Genomic DNA, 21,388 nt, shown 5'->3' with positions numbered 1-21,388 from the left:
GACTAAAGCAAGTGTCAGAAGTTTCCCCCCAGTTCAAGGTTCATCTGCACATGGAGTTTGGAAAGAAGGGAAAGGCCCAGGTCGACTAGAGTAAAAAAGGAGTTTATATATTTATAAATGCCAAATAAATACCAGAGGCCACCCAACGACCCCTCCCAGACAGGGCTGTCTCCCCCAGCCCTAGGCTTCTAGGGTCTGAGACATCTTGGCCCCAAGCTACAGCCCAAGAGCAGCTGTCAGTCTGGGCTACCAGGGAACTGAGTGAGGATGATCTGTCCAGCCAAGTTTCACTCCCCCTGTGTGAGGGGCCCCCATAGCCACAGGCCTGGGTCCCTGTATAGGACCCTAAGAGTGAAAGACTCAGGGGGAGAAGGTGGCCATCTCGAGTGAGACCCGCTGCCATAGCTCCTTGGTCTGTTTGCTGCGCTTGAGGTTCTGTAGGATGTCGTTGAACTGCATCATGCCCATTGGCGTCAGGCAGAAGGCGCTGCGGGCGCTCCGGATCGCATTCACAAAGTCGTCGTAGTCCGCAGGAGTCAGGTGAATCAAGCGGTGGTGGATGTACTGGAGAAGGATGTGTGCAGGATGAGCCTTAGTACAAAGCACAGAACGAGGCCCTGCCTCCCTTCCCTCTGGTCCAAGACCACCCAGGAAGTATTCCACCCTGCTCCATAATTCTAGGTTGTCACCTGCATGTATGCCTGCTGGCAGCGCTGCACCAGTTGGTGGAAGGCCGGGGCACGCAGGTGGTTGTGGGCATGAGCGGGACTCAGCCGCTGCAGCGTCTCCATGACGATCTCCTGCAGCACAAACGGGCTCAGCACCCCCTTGGCTGCCCCCACACAGAACTGGTGCACGTAGTTCACTCCTGGGGGGCAGGGGGAGGGGCATGAGACGGGGGTGGCCACCTCTGCCCTAGGGACCCAACTTACAGATCTCAGCTCTGGCCTGGCAGAGAGCCTCCCTCCACCCCAGGAGCTGAGGTAACCCTCCGCCCCCCGCGCACGCACACATACCCGACCAAGGCCTCAACTCTGAGCAAGAGCTAGGAAGGAGGTCTGGGATAAGGAAGGTGGGGAGAGCAGGTTGGGGGGGGGCAATGGTCCTAGGGAGGGGAGGTGTTACCCAGCTTTGCTGCCAGCCCCAGCAACCATTTGACATCATCAGTGTAGGGGGGGGAGCGGGAGAAGTTGTTGGGGTGATCGTTGTGTGCCCGGCGACCCAGCATCTCCAGTGCCAGCATCCCTGGGAGATGATAAGGGTGGGCACATGGTAGGGTGTATCCTCTTCACCCTTTACCCCAACCTGCCACCTGACCCCACAGTAAACAAATGAAGAGCTAGAGGAAGGGTTCTCTGAAGAGCCACTGGCACAACTACAGGTAGGAGCACAGAAAGGGATGTCCTCTCACCAACACGGTAGGCAGCATGCAGGTGGTGCAGGCTGTGGGGATTGACTGGCTGACTGTGTGTCTCCTCCTCGGGCGGTGGAAAACCTCCGCTCACCAGAGGGCTGGGCTGTGTGGTCAGGGCAGGCAGTGAGGCACCCTGGATGGCTGGAAACGTGGATGCTGGATGGACACTGCTCACTAAGTGGGGTGAGAGCCATGTGAGGAACTCAGAGCCCAAAGAGAGACAGAGAACATTCCCTCCCCACCTCCCCTGCCCAGAGTGCCTCCCCTCCATTCACCTGTTCCCTGGCCCCACAACTCACAGGCCACACTGGTGGGCAGTGTAAGCCCTGGCTCTGTGTGGTAGGGATGTACTGTGATGGGTGCCATGGAAGGGACGGGGAAAGACACAGCAGTGGCAGCAAGTGAGGGAGGAGTCACTGAATAAGGGTACTGAGCCCCCAGGAATGCAGGATGCACACCCTAGGGGCAGGAAGAAGAACAGGGGGAAAATGCCAAATTTGATTAGGATGTTGCTCTCCTGCTTCACCCCCACAAGCTGCTATCCTGCCTTTTTTTTTTTTTTTTTTTTTTTTGAGACAGAGTCTCGCTCTGTCCTCCAGGCTGGAGTGCAGTGGCACAGTATCGGCTCACTGCAACCTCTGCCTCCCAGGTTCAAGTGATTCCCATCTCAGCCTCCCAAGAAGCTGGGATTACAGGCATGCACTCAGCTAATTTTTAGTAGAGACAGGGTTTCCCCATGTTGGCCAGGCTGGTCTCAAACTCCTGACCTCAAGTGATCCACCCACATTGGCCTCCCAAAGTGCTGGGATTACAGGCATGAGCCACCATGCCCAGCCGTCATTTCTTTAGTTGGGCTGGGTACCCCAGACTCCCACCACCTCACCAGGACTCTCGGACTGCCCAATTATACTCCCAGAGTACTCCACTCCAACCCCCTATGAATTCCCAGTATTTTCCCATGCCTTGCCCCCCAGCAGAACACTGGTCTCACCTGTGGGTATGCAGAGCTGGGCACAGGGAAGACTGCAGGCCGGGGCATGTGAGGCATGGGGTGGGCGGGGTGAGCTGGGTGAGTGAGGTACTGAGGGCTACAGGGCAGGTGGGGCTGTAGAGCAGTGTAGGGGTGCAGGCCAGGGGAGTGGCCATGCCCCAGTCCTGGACCCGGGTACAAACTAGACCCCACCGAGATGACGGGCACCACTGTGGCTGCTGCTGTCACTGCCGCCGCCGCCACTGTAACCGGCTCAGTCCCTGGGCCCCCTCTACCCTCAGGCATACCCCGCCCAGCCTCCCCAGCTGCCCTGATCCCACTGGCACTACAGCTTGTAGCCCCTTCACGGGCTGTGGAAGAGCCACCTGCAGTTTGCTCATATAGCCAGAACCACTGGTGAGCAACCTCAAACAACACTTCAGGGTACACGCCCCCACCCTTAGCTGCCTCTTCCACTGCCATGCAGGCCTTCTCCAACATCAGGTTGTCCTGGAAGAGAGGGGCACAGAGTGTTAAGGGGGAAAGGCCTTTACCACATGGATGGTGTTAGATGAGATTCCAATGTCTCCCTCAGAGCTGTCTCATTCCCAGGGAGGCATCAGAGGTCAGTGTCAATGCTTAGAGTCTGTTATCAAAGCAGTGAGTGCTTCACACACTGAATAAATACTGACCAAAATGAGTCAAGACCCAGGTTATAGTCCCAGTTCCAAACTAATTTAACAGCCCCCTCCCATTCAAGTCTTATATGTATGAGGCCTTCCCTAAGTTTTCTATCCTGAGTGATCATCTTGGTCCCTGAACTGTAGGCCTCCATTTCCTTATCTGTAAAATAGAAATAAATCTAACCTTTGAGTTGTAAGGTAAAGGAAGATGGGTGTGAAAGCACATTAATCGGTAAAATGTCGCCATGAGAGGACCAACAATCAAATGTAAACTCCAGGATACGGGAATCAAGAGCTGAGCCCTTAGCTTTCCCATGCCCAACCTCCCTGCCCAGATGCCCCACAAGGGGTTCCCAGATTGCCCGTAGAAATACCTGTTCCTTGCACTGCACCAGGGCCCGCTGGATCTCATTAGGGTTCAATGCATGGGCATGAGGCAGGCAGCTCAGGGCCAGCTCTGCTGCTGCCCTCACCATATTGGAGTCTCTTGCCCGTGATGCCCTGTCAGCCAGGGATGCAACCTCAGGGGGTGTCAGGTGCCCATCCCAGCATTCTACCAGTATAGTCAGGGCTGCGCTGCCTATCTCCATGGCCTGGCCTTAGGGGAAAGGAGAGAAGGGCAGAATTGGGTTAGTGTGGGCACCACTGGGGTGTGAGAATAATGTCTTTTTATCAGATCAGTAACCCCACAAAGACAAGGCTCCTATCCCCACCAGTTAATCCCCCTTCCATACCCAAGTCAGGTCAAATGATTTACCTGTAATCCAGGAAACGTGGGAAGAATAAGTACGTGAGAGCCAGTTGGGAGAAACAAAGTTGTGCAGGCCAAGGGCATAAAGCCCAATCTCGAAGGCGCAAAGGTGCAGGTTGCGGTGAGGACCCTGGTGGCCCCCTGAGGAAGATGGATGTGTGAAAATGGAAGTGCTGCTGTTGCCCCCTGCCTTGATCAGCACTGTCTTCGCCAGCTCGAAGTAGAAGTGTGCAGCTGCCTCTGATGGCTGATTGGGTACATGAGGGGCATGACTCTCGGGGCGGCGGCCCTTGTACCTGAAGGGGCAATGGGGTAGGGACGGGGGTTGGGGTTTCTTTGAAATGGGTATCCAGGTAGGTTGGGAAGGACCAGGGAAAGTGAGGATGCTGGGAGACAATGGTTGGATTGCACTAGGGGTGTGGCTCTGAGGGTGGGCCAGATCAGGGAAGATGGGGAGTTCTTCCCACTGACCTGCCAACTTCAACAGTCTTCGCCCGGGCTCCTCCACTGGCACTGGCCCGGCGACTTCCACTGGAGGATGAGGAGCCCAGGGAGTCCGAAGAAGAGCTGCTAATGCTGTCACTGTCCTGACCTCGACCCCAGGAGGTGGGGGCCCAGCCCCCTCGAAGTGGTCTCCGACTTAAGGTGGGGGAACTATCCGATGTTGTTTCAGGGGCACTGCTGTCAATGCTGGCCATGCCTAACCCCCAAGAGAAGTCAGTCTCAGAAGTCAGGAGTCCCAGATGTTAGACACCAACCTTCAGGATTATCCTTCCCTTTATGCTAGCCCACAGGCTGTCCTACCTGTGTGCTTCTTTTTAGGCCGTCCTGGGGACCCCCATCCCCGTCCATTATAGCCTCCACGACTGCCAAGTGCCAAGCGGCTAGGAACCTTCCCTTCTGGCCTTGGGGTCAAAGCTGCCTCAGATGGAAGACCCTCACAGGGGGAATGTGGGGAACTCTCTAGGTGAGGAAAACAGGACGCTGGGATGAGCCCAGGAAAGGGGACCTCAACATAGCTCCATACCATTCATCCCCCCTGCCCAGTGCCCCCACCTCACCAGGCACATTCTTCTCTGTGAAGCCCTCAGTGGGGCCTGGCCCAGCCCCTGCCACACTCCCTGGTTGAGCAGGCCCTGCAGAGCCTGAGGTCAGTGGTTGCAGGGCCCCTGGGGCAGATGGGCCCCCGTGCTTTGAAGGAGACCTCTGGCTGGCTGTGGTTGGGCGGCTAGATGAGTAGAAAGAACTCAGCGTCTGTGGCTTATGTGTCTGACTCTCTCGGTCCAAGAGTTTGTCTAAGATCTGGAAGACAGAAGCAGTGACCTCCAGAGAAGCAGTGACAGGATGCCCTTTAGCTCCTGACTTCTATTACCTTCCTTTCTCCTTGAAACGGCCAATTGCTACATCCTCAGGGAGACTTCCCCAGTTACAACCACAGGATGACCTCCTGGTTTACATGTCTTTTTGTAACTTATTCAACCCCAACATATCTTGGTATCCTCCATTAACACCACAGGGCAGAATATACTGATAGTCAATAAATACTGAAATAAGTGAATGAATGACTTTATGCCCTCTGCTTCTCTTCTTCCACCCCATGCCCAAGCACTCTTATGAGAACAATTGGTCTTCTCTTATTCTTTATGAGATGTCCCCAAGATTCCCTACTTACCTCCTATGGGCAGAAGAGCACTTTTCTTTTTTTCTTCTTCTTCTTTTTTTTTTAAGAGACAGGGTCTCGCTCTGTTGCCCAGGCTGGAGTGCAGTGGTATGATTATAGCTCACTGTAGCCTCAAACTCCTGGGCTCAAGCAATTCTCCCACCTCAGCCTCCCGAGTAGCTGGGACTACAGGCGTGCGCCACCATGCCCGGCTAATTTTCTAATTTTTTGTAGAGACAGGGTCTCACTATGTTGGCCAGGTTGGTCTCAAACGATCCTCCCGCCTCTGCTTCCCAAAGTGCTGAGATTACAGGCATGAGCCACTGCACCCAGCCTAAAATAGCACTTTTCTCATTGTACTGGAAACTCCCTGAGAAAGGTAGTAAAATGTGCTCTCTTTCTCTGCCTGTCAAAGGCCCCAGTACCTTACCTTTTTTTTTTTTTTTTTTTTTTTTTTGAGACAGGGTCTCGCTCTGTCACCCAGGCTGGAGCGCAGTGGTGTGAACCCAGCTCATTGCAACCTCTGCCTACTGGGTTCAAGCAATCCTCCCACCTCAGCCTCCCGAGCAGCTGGGACTACAGGCATGTGCCACCACGCCCAGCTGCTAATTTTTTGTATTTTTTGGTAGAGACGGGGTTTCGCCATGTTGCCCAGGCTTGTCTCGAACTCCTGGGCTCAAGCCATCCGCCCACCTCTGCCTCCCAAACTGCTGGGATTACAGGCGTGAGCCACCGCACCCAGCCCCAGTCTCGTACCTTCTTAAGCTTGGCCTGGTCGTCCTTGTAAGTGATCATTAGTGCTAATGCCAGGTCACCCTTCTCCCGACGTGTGCCTTCACATAACAGGGGATGTTCTGCCTCGCTCACTGTTGTCTTCATGCCTGTGAGAAAGAGGACCTTATGGGGATTGAGAGTAGACATAATTCCCAAGACAGCAAAGGTAAAAGTCCAGGGTTCCCAAGCCATCAGCATATGAGGTAAGGGGTTCCCTCAGTCCAACCCACGTCACCTATAGAAGTCCTCGTTGACTATTATATCCAGCCTAAGCTCTGGTGTGCTTTTAAAAACCTTCATAACCAGGTCCAATCTGCTTACCCAGCATATACTTATCATTTTAGGGAAGCTAGCCTCCTCATTCTCATGAAAACTTGACTGCATTGTGTGTTTACTCATGGTGTTCGCTGGTCTAGGACCTACCGATCTTTTAACCCAATTCCATATTCTACCACTTCCCTTAGGCCTTTCCCTAGATTTTTGTTTTACTGCCCTTACAATACCCAACACCCATAGCACACAACTTTTCTTTTCTTTGTTTGAGACAAGGTTTCACTCTGTTGCCCAGGCTGGAGGGCAGTGGTGCAATCACGGTTCACTGCAGCCTCAATCTCCAGGCTGAAGCAATTCTCCCACTTCAGCCTCTGGAGTAGCTGGCAGCACAAAGCATGTGCCACCACACCTGGCTAATTTTTTTTTTTTTTTTTTTTTTTAGTGGAGATGAGGTCTTACTAGGTTGCCCAGGCTGGTCTTGAACTCCTGCTTCAGCCTCCCAAAGTGCTGGGATTACAAGCATGGGCCACCACGCCCGGCCATATAGCACACATTTTTGCCCTGAATTCCTGTCTTACAGGCACTAGTTGGCTCACACATGTCATCCTGACCTTCCCATTACCATGCAGCCCTTCAAAACAAGGCACAGGTCTCATGTCCTTCAAGACCTGAACCAGGCTTAGCTCGTTGATGTGCTCAAGACTCACCCAAGGCAGCAACTGCTGCTTCAAATCCCAGCTCCTCATCCCCAGGTGTCTCGCTGTTCCAGTTGCGACTTGGGGGCCGGGAACCTGTGGGAGAAACCACTGTATAAAAGTTGGGGTAAGTCAGGCAGACAGAAGTATCATGCACGGGAAAAAATGCAAGGGAACCCAAAATCCTCATCATCACAGACCTACCCATGAAGCTGCCTGATGGGTCCTAAAGGTGATTCAGAACCTTGGGGTTCTTGGTTTTCCTTATAGAAAGCTACCCCTACCCCAGTTCCCCACTTACTGTAGGGTCAGGCACCATACCTGGAGCACAGAGAACGTCAAAGATGAAACTGGCCAACATGAGAGGCAACACAGGCCGATAGTCACAGAGTGTCCCCTCCCGAAGCTCCTCTGCCCGGCACCGCATGGTACTCATCTCGCTTGGACCCAGAGGGATCTTCTTGAGCAGGGCAGCCACCTCAGACTCCTGGTATGCCAGCTTCACCTGAGGGCACAGGAAGGAGCTCAGACCTCTGGTGTATCAATAGAGATCAAGGTGCAAGACTCTAAAGAGACTGAAATACAAGGCTGAGATGGAGCCTCTGACCTCCAAGGCCTTGGTAGAAGCTGGAGGCCTCTGTAGCTCCAAGGCAAACATGCCAACTCGGAAGGCCAGGTTGTGGTGCTCTGGACGCTCACTTAGCACTGTCAACAGGAAGGCCGCCTTGCTCAGGGTATTGGTAGCCACCCAGGTCTGACGGCTCGTGGATACCTTGTTCTTCTTGCCCTAGAAAGGGAAGAAACACAGGAGACAGGCAGATGATTCTGACTTACTTTGGTGGAGATAGAAGGAGGCTCTCACTTGGGGTGGGGCATGGGAGCTGGTTGGGGGTAAGTGGGGGAGGGGAAGGTAGAGGAAGGGGGTCTCTCTCACCTTGGCAGGGGGCGGCTCTACCTTGAGGTCGGGTGGGTTGGCTAGCAGATCCTGGGCAAGCTCCACAGTGAGACGGGAGGCCTCATTGCTATAGCCATGCGCATGCAGGGCCTCAGCACAGGCAAACAGTACCTGGAGGGAGGACATGGGACCAGACAGGTTAAAGTCCCAACTTCCAGGAGCAGGACATCATGCTCACTCATGCAGCCAACATTCCTTGAACACTTGCTACATGCCAGGCCCTGTGCCACTCCATAGGAGCTCTGGTTAGAGACACAGATACATAAACACACACACCACTGTGATGCCAGCTATTACGGGGAAAGGTCAAGGGGAAGCAGGTGGGATATCTTGGGGCACAGGGACAGTATCAGAGAGACTCCCTAGAGGAAGTGATCTTTAAGATCCCTGAGACCTGAAGGAGAAACACGGGCTAATGGGGAAGAGCATTCCAGGCAGAAAGGTCAATCTGTCCAAAATCCTGAAGGCAAGAGAGAGCATGGCAGCATGAATGGTTCAGCTGACTGGAGTGCAAAGGACAGAGCAGCCAAGTGAGGCTGGCAAAGCAGGCAAAGACCAGATCAAGTGGACCCTCATAGGTCATGCCAAGCACTTTCATTTTATCGTAAGGGCAACAGGAACCCATTGAAGGGTTTTAAGCAGCAGAGTGACACCATCACATTTCAGGAAAATCCATGTGGAAGTAGTAAAGTGGGTAGACTGAAAGCAGGGAGGCCAGTTCGGCGCCTGCAACAGGGTTCTCACAGTCCTGCTGATGGTTCTGACACTCCCAACTAGAGCTAGTCGGCCCCTCCCAGCTGTGGCTAAGGTGCACCCAGCCCTCCCTCCTCCCATCCCCTCACCTCCATGCGACTCTCCTGTTCCAGTGGCTTCAGCCCAGCAAACAGGTCGTGCTCCTCCCCAGCCCCGCCCTCGGCCTTCTCTTCCTCGCCCCCAGCCCCATCTTGGGCATTCAGATAGTATGCCTGGTAGTCATCATCCTCCTCTCCAACTGCAGGGGCTGCCTCTTTGGTTTTGGGAAGCCCATTGCCACTCTCATCTGTAGAAGGGAGGTCGTCCTGGGTACAGACATCCCCAGGCAGTAGGCCAGGGGGGCCAACAGAGGCTATGGGAGGCTCAGGCCCTTCCGAGAAGTACACACCACCATCTTCTTCGTAAGTATCTGGGGGCTCAGGAAGGAAAGTGGAAGGGCCTCGGGAGCCACCATGGAGAGGACAGGGTGGAGGGCTCTCAGGGAATCCCCCGAAGGTGCTGGCCTCTGCACCCAGGGCCAGGCTGCTGTCATCCAGGCTCATCTCGGCCAGGTCCGGCTCCAGGGAGCTGTCTTCGCTGCTCAGCCGTCGCTTGCTTCCGCCACCTGCTGAGCCCTTGCTCCCACTGCCAGCCCCACCCAGTGCCTTGGCTTTGCCCCCACCTGGACCCATCTTATGTAGAGCTTTATCTCCCCCTTCAGCTGAGAGGCGGCGGAGACCCCGCTGTGATGAGGGGACCCCCTCACCCAAGCCCTTTCGCTTGGTCCCAGGCTCCTTGGGCCGCACAGCTGGCTCAGCAGGAAGGGGTCGGGGCCGGTCCCGGGATTCCTCCAGGCCCCCAGAGCGGGAGGCACCTGGCCGAGAGGGCAGGGCCCGGGCCCAGCACAGTGCCAGCTTCCTGTCAGTGCCGCTGTAGGTGACACCAGGAAGTGGGTAGGCCTCTTCCCAGTTGAAGTAGCAGGCCTCCACCGCTGGCCGGAAGCCAGGGAAGAGCCGCTCCAGCGTCTTCTTGTGTTGGCCCCGCTTGACATTCTCAATCACCTTCAGTTGCCACTGCCGCAGCTGCGTACACAGTTCCCGGCGCCTGTGGGAACAAGTGGCAGGAGGCTGCTGAGGGGCTACTGGGAAAGGATGGGCATGGAGTATGTGTACGCCCCAAAGAGGGGCACAGGGAAAGGACACAGGAAAGTACTTCTTGACCCAGCCCCATAAGCATCACTGAAACACTGGAGAATTTTGAAAAGTGGGTATTATTTAGGGGAGGGAAGGATGAAAGCCTCTCAGAAAAAGGACTCATAAATCACTGCTAACACCAGTGCTCAGCACCTCCCGTTTCCCGAGGACTAAAATCATGGTATGTCTGTGCAAACAAGGAGATGAAGGCTCAGTCTGTCCTGAGCTGGCCCAGGCTCAGTTCTGTGGTGAGCCTCAGGGGAGACTCACCGCTGGGGGCTGAGTGCAGGGTCCAGCACGGCCAGCCTCCACAGTGTGACCATCTCATCACACATGCTGGCACAGGCATGGGCTGCCACCTCTGACTGCCCGTTGCTACGGCCCGTGTGCCCACTGGCACTGCTGTGTGAGGCTGAGGTACGTACGCTATACCACCAACCTGTTATCTGGAGACAAAGAAGGCTGTGAGCTGCACCTGAGAGCTCAGAGAAAGGCAGAGTAGCCCTCCCAGAGTCCATTTCAGCAAGAGGAGGATGAGGCAGAGGGAGGGAGAGAATGAGCCACCATGGGGCTCCCCAACGCTGGGTGATTACCTGTTCATAGGTGAGGCACTGGTCAGTGAGGATTTCCAACAAGGGGGCAGCATTGCTGTCCCTCCGCTTGAACATCTCCCGCACGATGCTTAGCAGGTTCCAGACGCCCTCTGGCTCACGGCCCCTCAGAGGGCGCAGCAGACATGCCCATTCAGCAGCGGCTGGCGGCTCCGTGGAAGACAGATACATGGAGTTCACATCACTGTAAAAGCAGAGGAACAGAAAACCATGACAGTAAGACGGGGCTGAATGAAACCTAAAAGGGCTTCTGGCCCCAAAATACAGAAGATAGAGAGAAAAGGACATCTGTAACATATTTTTTTTTTGAGACCAAGTCTTGCTCTGTCACCCAGGCTTGAGTGCAATGGCACGATCTCACCTCACTGCAACCTCCGCCTCCCGGGTTCAAGCGATTCTCCTGCCTCACCCTCCCAAGTAGCTGAGATTACAGGCGCCCGCCACCACACCTGGCTAATTTTTGTATTTTTAGTAGAGATGGAGTTTCACCATGTTGGCCAGCCTGGTCTTGAACTCCTGACCTCAGGTGATCTGCCCACATCAGCCTCCCAAAGTGCTGGGATTACAGGTATGAGCCACCGCCCCCAGCCACAAAAACTCTTTAAATCTTTCTCTGCCTCCATTTCCTGATCCATCAAAGGAAGAAAAGGAACTCTTGCTAGGTAAGAGCAGACCACTCTGTGACTGTACAAGGTCATCATCTTCCATCAATTCGTTAGTGACAACTGTGTGCCAGTTCAGGGAATAAAAGGTAGGGGTCACAGTCATGAACAGAAGAAAGGATCTGTCATCAGCCTGAGGGACACTCCCCCTCCACCACAAACACAGGTATGCAGAGATCCGATTTACCTGAAGACCACAGGGGAGGGGCCACAGAACTTGTGCAGTGTCTTCTTGATGTTGTCAGTGAGTGTCGATTCATCCAGATACCAAGTACTCTGGTCCGATGCTGAGGGCCCTGCTGTGGGGTCTGAGGATGACAGGCAGTCAGTCACCTAGAGATAGGGGCCTGGATTCGCCTGACAACAGCAAGCCTTGAGTAAATGGCGCTCTGCGCTACAAGCTTGCTTTCTTCCTACTGCCAATCTTTCTCATCACACTCACCCGGAGCTCCACACACTGTATTGATGGCTGTTGACTGGGAAGACAGGAGTTCGTCCAGGAGACGCTGAGCTGTGGGGAGGATCTGAGGGAGAAAGAGACAGAGGCAGGCAGAACACGGCCTAGGTGAACCCATGGAGGCCTGGGCCTAACAGGAAGACTGCTATGCAGCCTGGCCCGGAGCTAATTGCAGGAGGGGGTGCCGACCTCACCCACCTGCTGAGGGAGCTCACTGATGAGGTACTGAGCAAACTTCTGCAGCTGGTCCCTCTGTAGCCGGGACAGGGACTCTGAGACTGGGGCTCGCAGGCAGACTGCAGAAGCCTGAAGGGGACACAGAGAAAAATGGAACAATCTGAGAACAGGCTTGCTGGAGCTGGAGCTGGGGGACAGAGAGGCAGTGCAGGGGAGGCGAGGGGGCTCACACTGTAGCCAGGCATGCAGCAGAGAAGAGGGGGATGGAGTGTAGGATAGGGCCGGGATAAATTGGGAGGGCCTCACGTTGTGGATGCGGAAGAGACAGAGTGCCACGACGTGGGTGCACCATTTGGCCCCAGCCCCACAGGTACAGCTGCAGGAAGTGACCCGGCAGCGGTCAAACATCACAGCCACGTTGTAGGCCCCTTTAGGAGGGACCATCTGAGGTGGCACCACTGTAGCACTCAGGTGGAACCCTGGGGAGAAATGGGGGCGTGGTCAGGGAACGCTGTCAAGACCTGGGTATCTGCCCTTGACCCTGGCCCTGCAGTTATTCAGACAACATGCTCCAGCTTCTTGCGGTGTGTTCTTACTTCATAAGCCAGGGGATGGGAGGAGCAGGATGTGCCACACGGCATGATGGCCCACTCACCTATCTGCAATGGGTCCTTCACAGCCCTCATGCGGAAGAGCTGATCCCCTCGCTGAAACTCATCCGCACTGCCATTGGCCAGGCACGAATACAGCCTGGGGGTAAAGAAGAGGACACAGCCACAACTCAGCAAATAACCTTTGGCAGACCCTGTCAGAGACCACAATGCCCTAGGCACTCTCTCCCCAGCCTCCCTCCTTCCCCGGGGCGGCGGGTGAGGGGGAGGGAGCGGAATCCCAGGCAATCCCTCCCTTGTCTTCCTCTTACCACTGCCCCAAATACAATGTCTCCTTTGTTCTATGGGAAACCCAGCAGACAGTGTGGAGTATCAGGACCCCACTCCCCACCATCAGTCCTTTGGCCTCACCGAATGTCCTCTTCATTCTCAGGGAAGCTCCAAAAAGCAATTCGGAGCTGTAGCTGCTCAGGAACCGGTGGGTAAACTTTCTCTACCACTTCAAATGGGATGTGAAATGCCACCTGCTTTGCTGACAGCTCCACCAATGGGATCACCAGTCCATCTTTGCAAACAATGGTTGGGATCAGGGGAAAGAGAATAGGAAATGAAAAGGGCCATGGTTTCTTGGCACTCATGCCAGTGCAACATCCTGGGCCTCACCTTCACTATGAAAGAAAGAGGAGACCTGGATGAAAGTCCTAGGGATCCCCATATCAGGATACACTAACCCTTAAGGCTCCACATGGGAAAGCGGAGCTGGACAATCCCCAGCCCACAGCCGGCTACACCTAAGGTCTAGAACAGAAGATACCAGAGATATATTAAGAAACTCCTGGCCAGACAGGTGAGTTCCAGGACCCTAGCAAGTAACCCTGCTCAGCATTGAATTTCCCATATTCCACGAGCATTTTAAATTCAAATTACATGGTTAATGTCTCTCCTCTGGCATTCTTGCCTCCGACTGCCTTTTTTTTTTTTTTTTTTTTTTTAACCATCCCTTTTACTTTAGATGACTGTAGGCCCCCAGCTAAGGAGAAAAGATAGACCAGAGCCCAGAAGGGATCTCAAGAAGCACGAGAGGCCGAACCACTTTTGGCACACCTAAATGACAACTTCCCACACTGCAAACCCTCAAGGGGAGAGAGTTATCGCAGGGGACCTAGCTACTGCTGCAACTGGAATCACCTGGACTAAGATAAAGTTACCACTCAAGGTTTTCCACGGTGTTTTAATCAAAAAGCAGCGATAACATGACAAACTGTACATCTCACAAAATTGCTAGTCACATTAATAGATCAGAAAATCACAGAATTAAAAAGTAACTTTTTAAAAAAGTTAACCCCTTTATTTATTTATTTATTTTTTTATTTATTTTGAGATGAAGTCTCACTCTGTCACCCAGGCTGGAGTGCACTGGTGCCATCTTGGCTCACCACAACCTCTCCCTCCTAGGTTCAAACTTTCCTCCCACCTCAGCCTCCCAAGTAGCTGAGATCACAAGCGGGTGCCACCACACCCAGCGAATCTTTTGTATTTTTAGTAGAGACGGGGTTTCACCATGTTGGCCAAGCTGGTCTCAAACTCCTGAGCACAAGTGATCCACCTGACTCAGCCTCCCAAAGTACTGGGATTACAGGCACGAGCCACCACACCCAGCCAACCCCTTTATTTTACAAGTGCGTGACTGAAGTGGGGGGATTGGGGTAATATGGCATGTTTTCCCAGATTTTAACCTGACCAGGAAGATACCAATATGTTAACAATCTTCATCACTATGACTTCAGTTACTTCCCTCAAAGTGAGGGGGCACTAAGCCCCAAGACCACCCACATACTCAAATATGAAAGAAGCTGGAAGGCCACAGAAGACCCATGGTAAAACTGCCTATGATCTGTGTGTGTTTGTGTGTGTGTACACAGGACATATCCTCTCTCCAACTGAAGCTGAATGCCACCACTCCGCCACTCCTAAAAAGTGATATATATGCCAGGCGCGGTGGCTCACGCCTGTAATCCAGCACTTTGGGAGGCCAAGGCGGGCAGATCACCTAAGGTCGGGAGTTCAAGACCAGCCTGACCATCATGGAGAAACCCGGTCTCCACTAAAAATACAAAAATTAGCCGGGCATGGTGACACATGCCTGTAATCCCAGCTACTCGGGAGGCTGAGGCAGGAGAATCGCTTGAACTGGGGAGGCGGAGGTTGCGGTGAGCGGAGATCGTGCCATTGCACTCCAGCCTGGGCAACAAGAGCAAAACTCCGTCTCAAAAAAAAAAAAAAAAGTGATATATGTAAATTTCTCTCTGTCCCAAAGGAGCACCAGAAATCTCCACAAGCCAGTTTGGAAAACAGGACTCTTGGAAAGGCCTGAGTACAATCACATAAATTAAACATCTTAACTACTGAAAAAAGCCAGCTTCCACTGAGGACCAGGACAAAAACTGTGCCATGAGGAAGGCACAGCAGGCAAGTCCCAGCCTTGGCTTCTGACAGATATTTGACATGGCCAGAAGCAAAGCCTATGATCTAAACCTATGAACTATGGAATCTCTGGCAGGCCAGTTCACCTCTATTTTCCCCTGGGTGGGATCCCTTCTTGGTGCTTCTGGGATCAGAGATGATCACCCCGAAGAAAGAAGCTTCCAATGCACTTTGCAATGCGGTGACAAGCCACAAGTGGTCACTTCTTCACAATCAGCCCCCTGCCCACATTCTCTTCTCTCTACTTTCTGGTATGCCTCAGACTGAACTCACTTAAGTATTCCCAAGTCAAAGACAAGATTCTTCTCCCTTATGCCATCTCTAAGGCAAAGGAGTGACAAAAGATTTACTTTCTGTCCACAGAATCTCCCTGCCACAGCGCGCGCGCGCGCGCGCGCACACACACACACACACACACACACACACGTGTGGAGAAGCCAGCCCACCCCAGGAAGGCCGGAAAAGCGAGTTCTGAAGTCTGTTCTAAGCTTGGGACAGCTCCCAGTCGGGGACAGCTCCCGGCCGGGGACAGCTCCCCGTTCTTCCCCTGGTTGAAGAGAGAGCTCTTGGTCGGGGACAGCTCCTGGTCCCGGACAGCTCCCGAGCGAGGCCCAAGCAGGGCCTGCCGCTCCTCTTCCCCCCAGCTCACTCTCACCTCGCATTCTGGTACCGCCACTGCCACCTCCGCCACCGCCGCCAGTGGGGGAATTGGGCCCCGCTGACTGTTTGCGCCATCCCCGCCAGTTCTGGCAGAGGCTCTCGGCCTCGGAGATGAAGGAACAGAGCGAATCCTCCTCAAAACGGTCCGAATCCTCGAATGAGAAGCGCTCTCCGTCCTCCCACTCTGCAAACATCAGCTCCATGGGGCCCGCACCCCCCGGGGCCGGGTCCCCCCCCGCGGATCCGGGGCCTGGGCCGCCGGCCGGGGGTTGAGGGGAGGCCCGGGGCCTGAGGGGCGAGCCGGGGCTGGGGGTGGCCGGGGCGCTCAGGGCGGCCGTGCCGGGCGAGAATCTCAGGCCTGAGAAAGAGACGGGACCGGGCCTCGCCCAACAGCGCGGTGCAAGCGGTGATCTTGGCCAGTCTCCGAGACTTAGGGCCGGGACGAAGCGCTCAGCGGCTGGGGCCTCTAGGCGGCTGCGGAGCCGCCTCCCCCATCAGCTGATCTGTACTTCCGGCCGCGCGGGCCACCACCACTTCCGCCCTCGCGCGCTCGGGATCCGGATCGGGTACGGGCGGATGTAGGGGACACGTTTATTTAATTGCTGCATTTGCTTTTTTTCCCTCGAGCCCACCCTCAGACACCATAAGAGGAAGCTAACCCCCAACGTTATACGAAGCAACTACAGATCCCAGCAATAACTCGGAGTCCGTAATGTCCCCAGGGAATAAACAGCCGCCATGCATGTTGGGAATTGTAGGCTGTCAGGAGAGGACAGGAACTATTGGATGGAGTTATTGTCTTAACTCTAGATAGGCCCCAGGGCCGCACCACCTTCTGGGAATCGTAGTCCAGAAGTCTGCAATCCAGCCGACCTTTTTATAGGGTCTAATTGGGGAAACATCAGAAAAGAATGCATTTGATTTCAGGAAATGGTTGTACTGTTTGTCCATACGGCCTTTGGGTCTAGTAACTCAACCGTTTTTTGTGCCATGGACCCTTTAGCAGTCTAGGTAGGTTTCTGGACCCCCTTCTCAGATTGTTTACAAATGCACAAAATACCAAGAATTACAAAGGAAACCAGCTGTTTAAATACAATTATTAAACTACTAATGGAACAAATCTGTAACGTAATAATGCTCCTTTATTTACACATTAAATGACAAGATCTAGGAGGAAGTGTAGTAACTCTCATAATTTTGAATCTAGTGATGAGTATAAATGCTTTTTGAGATATTTGTAACCAACTGTAACATGATATGAAAACACCATGACTTTTTTTTTTTTTTTTTTTGAGACGGAGTCTCGCTCTGTGGCCCAGGCTGGAGTGCAGTGGCGCAATCTCGGCTCACTGCAAGCTCCGCCTCCCGGGTTCACGCCATTCTCCTGCCTCAGCCTCTCCGAGTAGCTGGGACTACAGGCGCCCGCCACCACGCCCGGCTAATTTTTTTGTATTTTTAGTAGAGACGGGGTTTCACTGTGGTCTCGATCTCCCGACCTCGTGATCCGCTCGCCTCGGCCTCCCAAAGTGCTGAGATTACAAGCGTGAGCCACCGTGCCCGGCCGAAAACACCATGATTTCATATAGGTTTTGATAATGTTACTGTGGTTTGTTTTCCATAGCCCTGACTGAAATGCTAAATTTCAGTTGTAGTTAAAAATATAAATTTTCCCCCAAGTTCTCAGACGTCTTAACTGGAGTCTATTGACCTAGGTTAAGAATTCCTAAGGCCGGGCGCGGTGGCTCACACCTGTAATCCCAGCACTTTGGGAGGCTGAGGCGGGCAGATCACGAGGTCAGGAGATCGAGACCATCACCGCTAACACGGTGAAACCCCGTCTCTACTAAAAATACAAAGAATTAGCCGGGCGTAGTGGTGGGTGCCTGTAGTCCCGGCTACTAGGGAGGCTGAGGCAGGAGAATGGCGTGAACCCGGGAAGCGGAGCTTGCAGTGAGCCGAGATCGCGCCACCTTACTCCAGCTCAGGCGACAGAGCGAGACTCTGTCTCAAAAAAAAAAAACAAAAAAAAAACTCCTAAGCCTAGTCCAAAGTGCCTAGGCACTCAGCTTCTTCCTATAGGTAAAAGGCTCATCCTGTAGAAACGGGCAGTTGCCCAGGGCTCTATGCAAGGGATATGAAGAATGTGGGAATAGACAGCTGTCAGTGGGTCAGGGAGGCAAGACCCCTTCTTACCTTAATAATTATCCCATTGCTGCATTAAAAGCACCACTGAGGTTTCTCCCACATTTAATGCTGTAAAGTACATTAAAAAGCTAACTGAATTATGCCTGAAAGGGCAGAGTATACATAAAATGCTATGCAATTTTTCCTAATATCAGGGGAATCACAAAGGCGAATGCCTTCAGCAACTAGGCAGATAACTTGAGAGAAGTAAACAGGTAATAAACAAAGTAGACAATTGTTAATTCTGTTTCACCATTTTGTAGAGTCCAGTGGTGAGGTCACTGGAGAATGCAGACAAATGATAATCAGCTCTACCTAATTACTGTCAGGTGGAAATAAGAAAATAGGGCTGCCAGAGCTTTTAATTTTTTTTATTAAAAAAAATAAGTGGCTGAGCACAGTGGCTCATGCCTGTAATCCCAGCACTTTGGGAGGCCAAGGCGGGTGGTCCACTTGAGGTCAGGAGTTCAAGACCAGCCTGGCCAACACGGTGAAACCCCGTCTCTACTGAAAACAGAAAAATTAGCCCATCATGATGGTGGGTGCCTGTAATCCCAGCTATTCGGAAAGCTGAGGCAGGAGAATCACTTGAACCTTGGAGGCAGAGGTTGCAGTGAGCTGAGATAGTGCCATTGCACTCCAGCCTGGGCAACAGAGCGAGACTCCGTCTTAACCAAATAAATAAAGCTAAAATGTGAAATTTTAATGACTTTTTTTCCTATTTTTGAACGTGACCAGCTAATTTTAAAACTTTTTTTAACTGCGTGGTTCAAATAAAACACATCTGCAGAACCTCTAGGTCACCAGTTTGTTAACTTGATTATTCAGAGAGCACCTTGCAGGGACTACGCACAAAATAGGCAATCACTAAGTATTTACAGACGATGGCAACTTCAACTTCCTTATTGCATCCAAAAGCAAGGGCACTAAATGGTGTAAAAGACTTCAAATGCAGGGAAAGACAAGACAACGGTATTTGTCCTGCTCCTAGGGCAAATCAGGAAGGAAAGAATTTCCAGGGTCTAGGGGAGGAAACGGCTCAAGAATGAAGAGAGTACCTAATTCACAACAAAAGGCCAAGTTCTCTTCAGAGGATTTTATTTCAAGATAAATCATAACTTCTACCCATACTATGATTCCAAAGGGTGAAAAAAGTGTTTTGTCTCTTCTACCCTCCAAAGAGGGCATGGCAATGCCAGTGTCTCTAAAATGCCTCTGCATAGTTGTCAGAAGCTATATTTCAGTCATTGAAAATACTTGTCCATTTTCAGCTGAGATGAGGTTTGTTAGGAAACCTCTGTAACAACTTATTCAATTTATTTGGAGGTAAACTCCCAGACTCTCCCAGGGTTTCCTGTATTGATCTCATCTTTCGGGCTTCCTGAAAACACAGAACAAATGCAAGAATGACAGCTCTACAGTTTGTCTAGTCCAGACTTTTAAGATCTGACCCAAAAAATCAATCAATCAATGAAGTTTGTCCTGACGTAGGCCCATAGTTCTCACAATGCCCTAAAGCACATGATGTTAACCAGCCTGGAGAGATCTATGTCAGCCTCTTTTCAACAAAAGGGCGTTGGGACCTACAAATGAGACTATGTTCAGAAGCTCCTATCTCAGCTAGCAATTAAGCCTAGGCTGGAAACCAAACAATTGTCATTATTTAGTTTTAGTCTCTTTAGTTCTATTTCAGACAATAATGTCTACTTGAGCAGCAATTTACATTTTTCAAAATGGTTTTCCCATTCATTACTTCATCAGACACTCACAACATTCTTTAAGGTAGTATTAGCCTCATTTTACGTACAGTAACTCTAAAGTTCAGAGCAATGAATAAATCCGTCAAGATCACACAGCCTTCAAAACTATAACCTTTCCCACTTTGGCGTGAATAATATACCTCCCAAATGAATGAAAGGGCCTTTCCTAGCAAAAGGCAGGGAGAATCATTACTTCTATCTCCCCCATTCTTTTCCTGAGAAAGAACCCCAGGAGCCATCGGTCACCTGAGCCCTCGCGGCACAATCGAGGAAGCTCTGGATCTCTTTTCTGCACGCATCGTCGCGGAATTCATTCTGCTTCCAGCAAGCCATCATCACCGACATCTCCGTGATGCAAGTCGCCTCTGGAGGGGCAGATCCGGGGGACCTTCAATCACAAGACCCACCTTCCTGCCCTCCTACCCACCCGCCCCTGCTCATGCTCCGGCTTCCGCTCCGGGGCCCTCCTGACTCCGACTGCTCACCGCCCTTCTCCCGGCGCCGCTCCCCGACGCGGTTAGCTAGAATGAGAGGTTTATTGGGCTTCAGCACAGGCTTTCGCGGGTTCCCAAACCGTGCCAGGCGACCCCGCAGGCTGGGTGTCGCCATCGCGCACCAAGCTCCCGGCAGGCTTTGCGGTTCTGTGCGTGACCTCGCGTGACCCCTACGGGCTGGACGAATCGGCGCGGAGCTCGGGGAAGGCTCGTTGGCTTGCTGGCAGCCACCTCTTTCTTTTACTTGGCCGGGGCTGCGGCGACGCTGGGTTCGAACAGCGGCGGTTTCGTACGTGTCAGCAGATTAGGAGGAGACTCTGGATTCGTACGCTGACTGAGGCTTCTCGTTGATGGGCTCCGGGCCCCGAAGTCTGGGGGCAGTACGAGGCCGGGGACATGCAGGAAAGGGCCCTGGTAAGTGGACACTGTTCTGGTGGTAGCCGGCTTGGTCTAGGGGCGATTGGCATAGGGCGAGGTGGGGGTGGGGGTGGGGGTGGGGGTCGGGGGGCGAATCAAAATTTGAGACTTTAAGACGTTGGGTTGGGAAAGATTCGTATTTTACTTTAATAAACCTGCAAGAACTGTCGTTTTTCACTACCTATAGGACCACTACAAAGCCGCAAAGAAAAATTAGACTTGTTTCATTTTATAACAACAACTGCTACTACTGCTACTAGTTAGATACCGTTTGCTCGTTTATAACAATCTCAGTTGGTAGGATGAAGCTTAAACACTTGGCATTCATCGTCTTTTTTAGTCCTCTCGCCAGTCTTATAGACTTGGACCTTCAGTTGTGATGCCTAATCGGAATTTTTTTTGAGACAGGGTCTCTCTTGGTTAGAGTGGAGTGCAAGTGGCACGTTCATAGCTCACTGCAGCTTCAAACTCCTGAACTCAAACGATCCTCCCGCCTCTGCCTCCTGAGTAGCTGAGAACGCAAGTGCAAGACACCACGCCCAGCTCATTATTTTTTGCAGAGACGGGGTTTTGTCATGTTGCCCGGGCTGGTCTCGAACTCCTGGGCTCAAGCGATCTTCCTGCTTCACTCTCCCAAAGTGCTTTACATGACTGAGCCTCCGCGCCCAGCCAGACTTGTTTCTCAAGTCACTTCTGGCTATTTACAAAACTCATTCCAAAGATGTGCAGCGTATTCTCAAAGCATTTCCAAATAAACTCCAAGAAATGTTT

The 21,388-nt window shown here is 52.6% G+C and overlaps 2 protein-coding genes across 11 annotated transcripts; both read right to left on the bottom strand.

The window, feature by feature from the left end:
• Window positions 1–86: 86 nt before the first annotated feature.
• ZSWIM8 (zinc finger SWIM-type containing 8) lies at window positions 87–16,629 on the bottom strand. Of its 10 annotated transcripts, none has more exons than XM_030798389.1 (26): window positions 15,758–16,629; window positions 13,030–13,183; window positions 12,663–12,757; window positions 12,314–12,486; window positions 12,029–12,136; window positions 11,816–11,897; window positions 11,561–11,681; window positions 10,694–10,895; window positions 10,371–10,546; window positions 9,018–10,011; window positions 8,176–8,286; window positions 7,828–8,007; window positions 7,542–7,725; window positions 7,233–7,331; window positions 6,235–6,359; window positions 4,880–5,120; window positions 4,623–4,781; window positions 4,290–4,518; window positions 3,825–4,114; window positions 3,442–3,665; window positions 2,406–2,894; window positions 1,690–1,873; window positions 1,412–1,588; window positions 1,126–1,245; window positions 690–800; window positions 87–564 (listed from the first exon to the last, which is right to left on the bottom strand). In XM_030798389.1, exons 1-26 carry the CDS (start codon window positions 15,963–15,965, stop codon window positions 104–106), a joined length of 5,697 nt encoding a protein of 1,898 aa, XP_030654249.1. In that variant the 5' UTR covers window positions 15,966–16,629; the 3' UTR covers window positions 87–103. The 10 variants fall into 10 exon arrangements, with proteins under 10 accessions (XP_030654249.1, XP_030654247.1, XP_030654248.1 ...); XM_030798387.1 differs by having other exon boundaries at window positions 8,155–8,286; window positions 15,758–16,627; XM_030798388.1 differs by having other exon boundaries at window positions 7,233–7,316; window positions 8,155–8,286; window positions 15,758–16,626.
• Window positions 16,630–18,742: 2,113 nt separating this feature from the next.
• On the bottom strand, window positions 18,743–20,338 carry CHCHD1 (coiled-coil-helix-coiled-coil-helix domain containing 1). The gene is made up of 3 exons (XM_003271260.3): window positions 20,192–20,338; window positions 19,953–20,071; window positions 18,743–19,327 (listed from the first exon to the last, which is right to left on the bottom strand). The coding sequence occupies exons 1-3, from the start codon at window positions 20,313–20,315 to the stop codon at window positions 19,214–19,216; spliced, it is 357 nt and encodes a 118-aa protein (XP_003271308.1). The 5' UTR covers window positions 20,316–20,338; the 3' UTR covers window positions 18,743–19,213.
• Between the last annotated feature and the right edge of the window lie 1,050 nt (window positions 20,339–21,388).

Source organism: Nomascus leucogenys, chromosome 18, assembly GCF_006542625.1.
Source record: "Nomascus leucogenys isolate Asia chromosome 18, Asia_NLE_v1, whole genome shotgun sequence".
NCBI classification, from domain to species: Eukaryota; Metazoa; Chordata; class Mammalia; order Primates; family Hylobatidae; genus Nomascus; species Nomascus leucogenys.
This window is presented reverse-complemented; position numbering and strand designations above follow the sequence as displayed.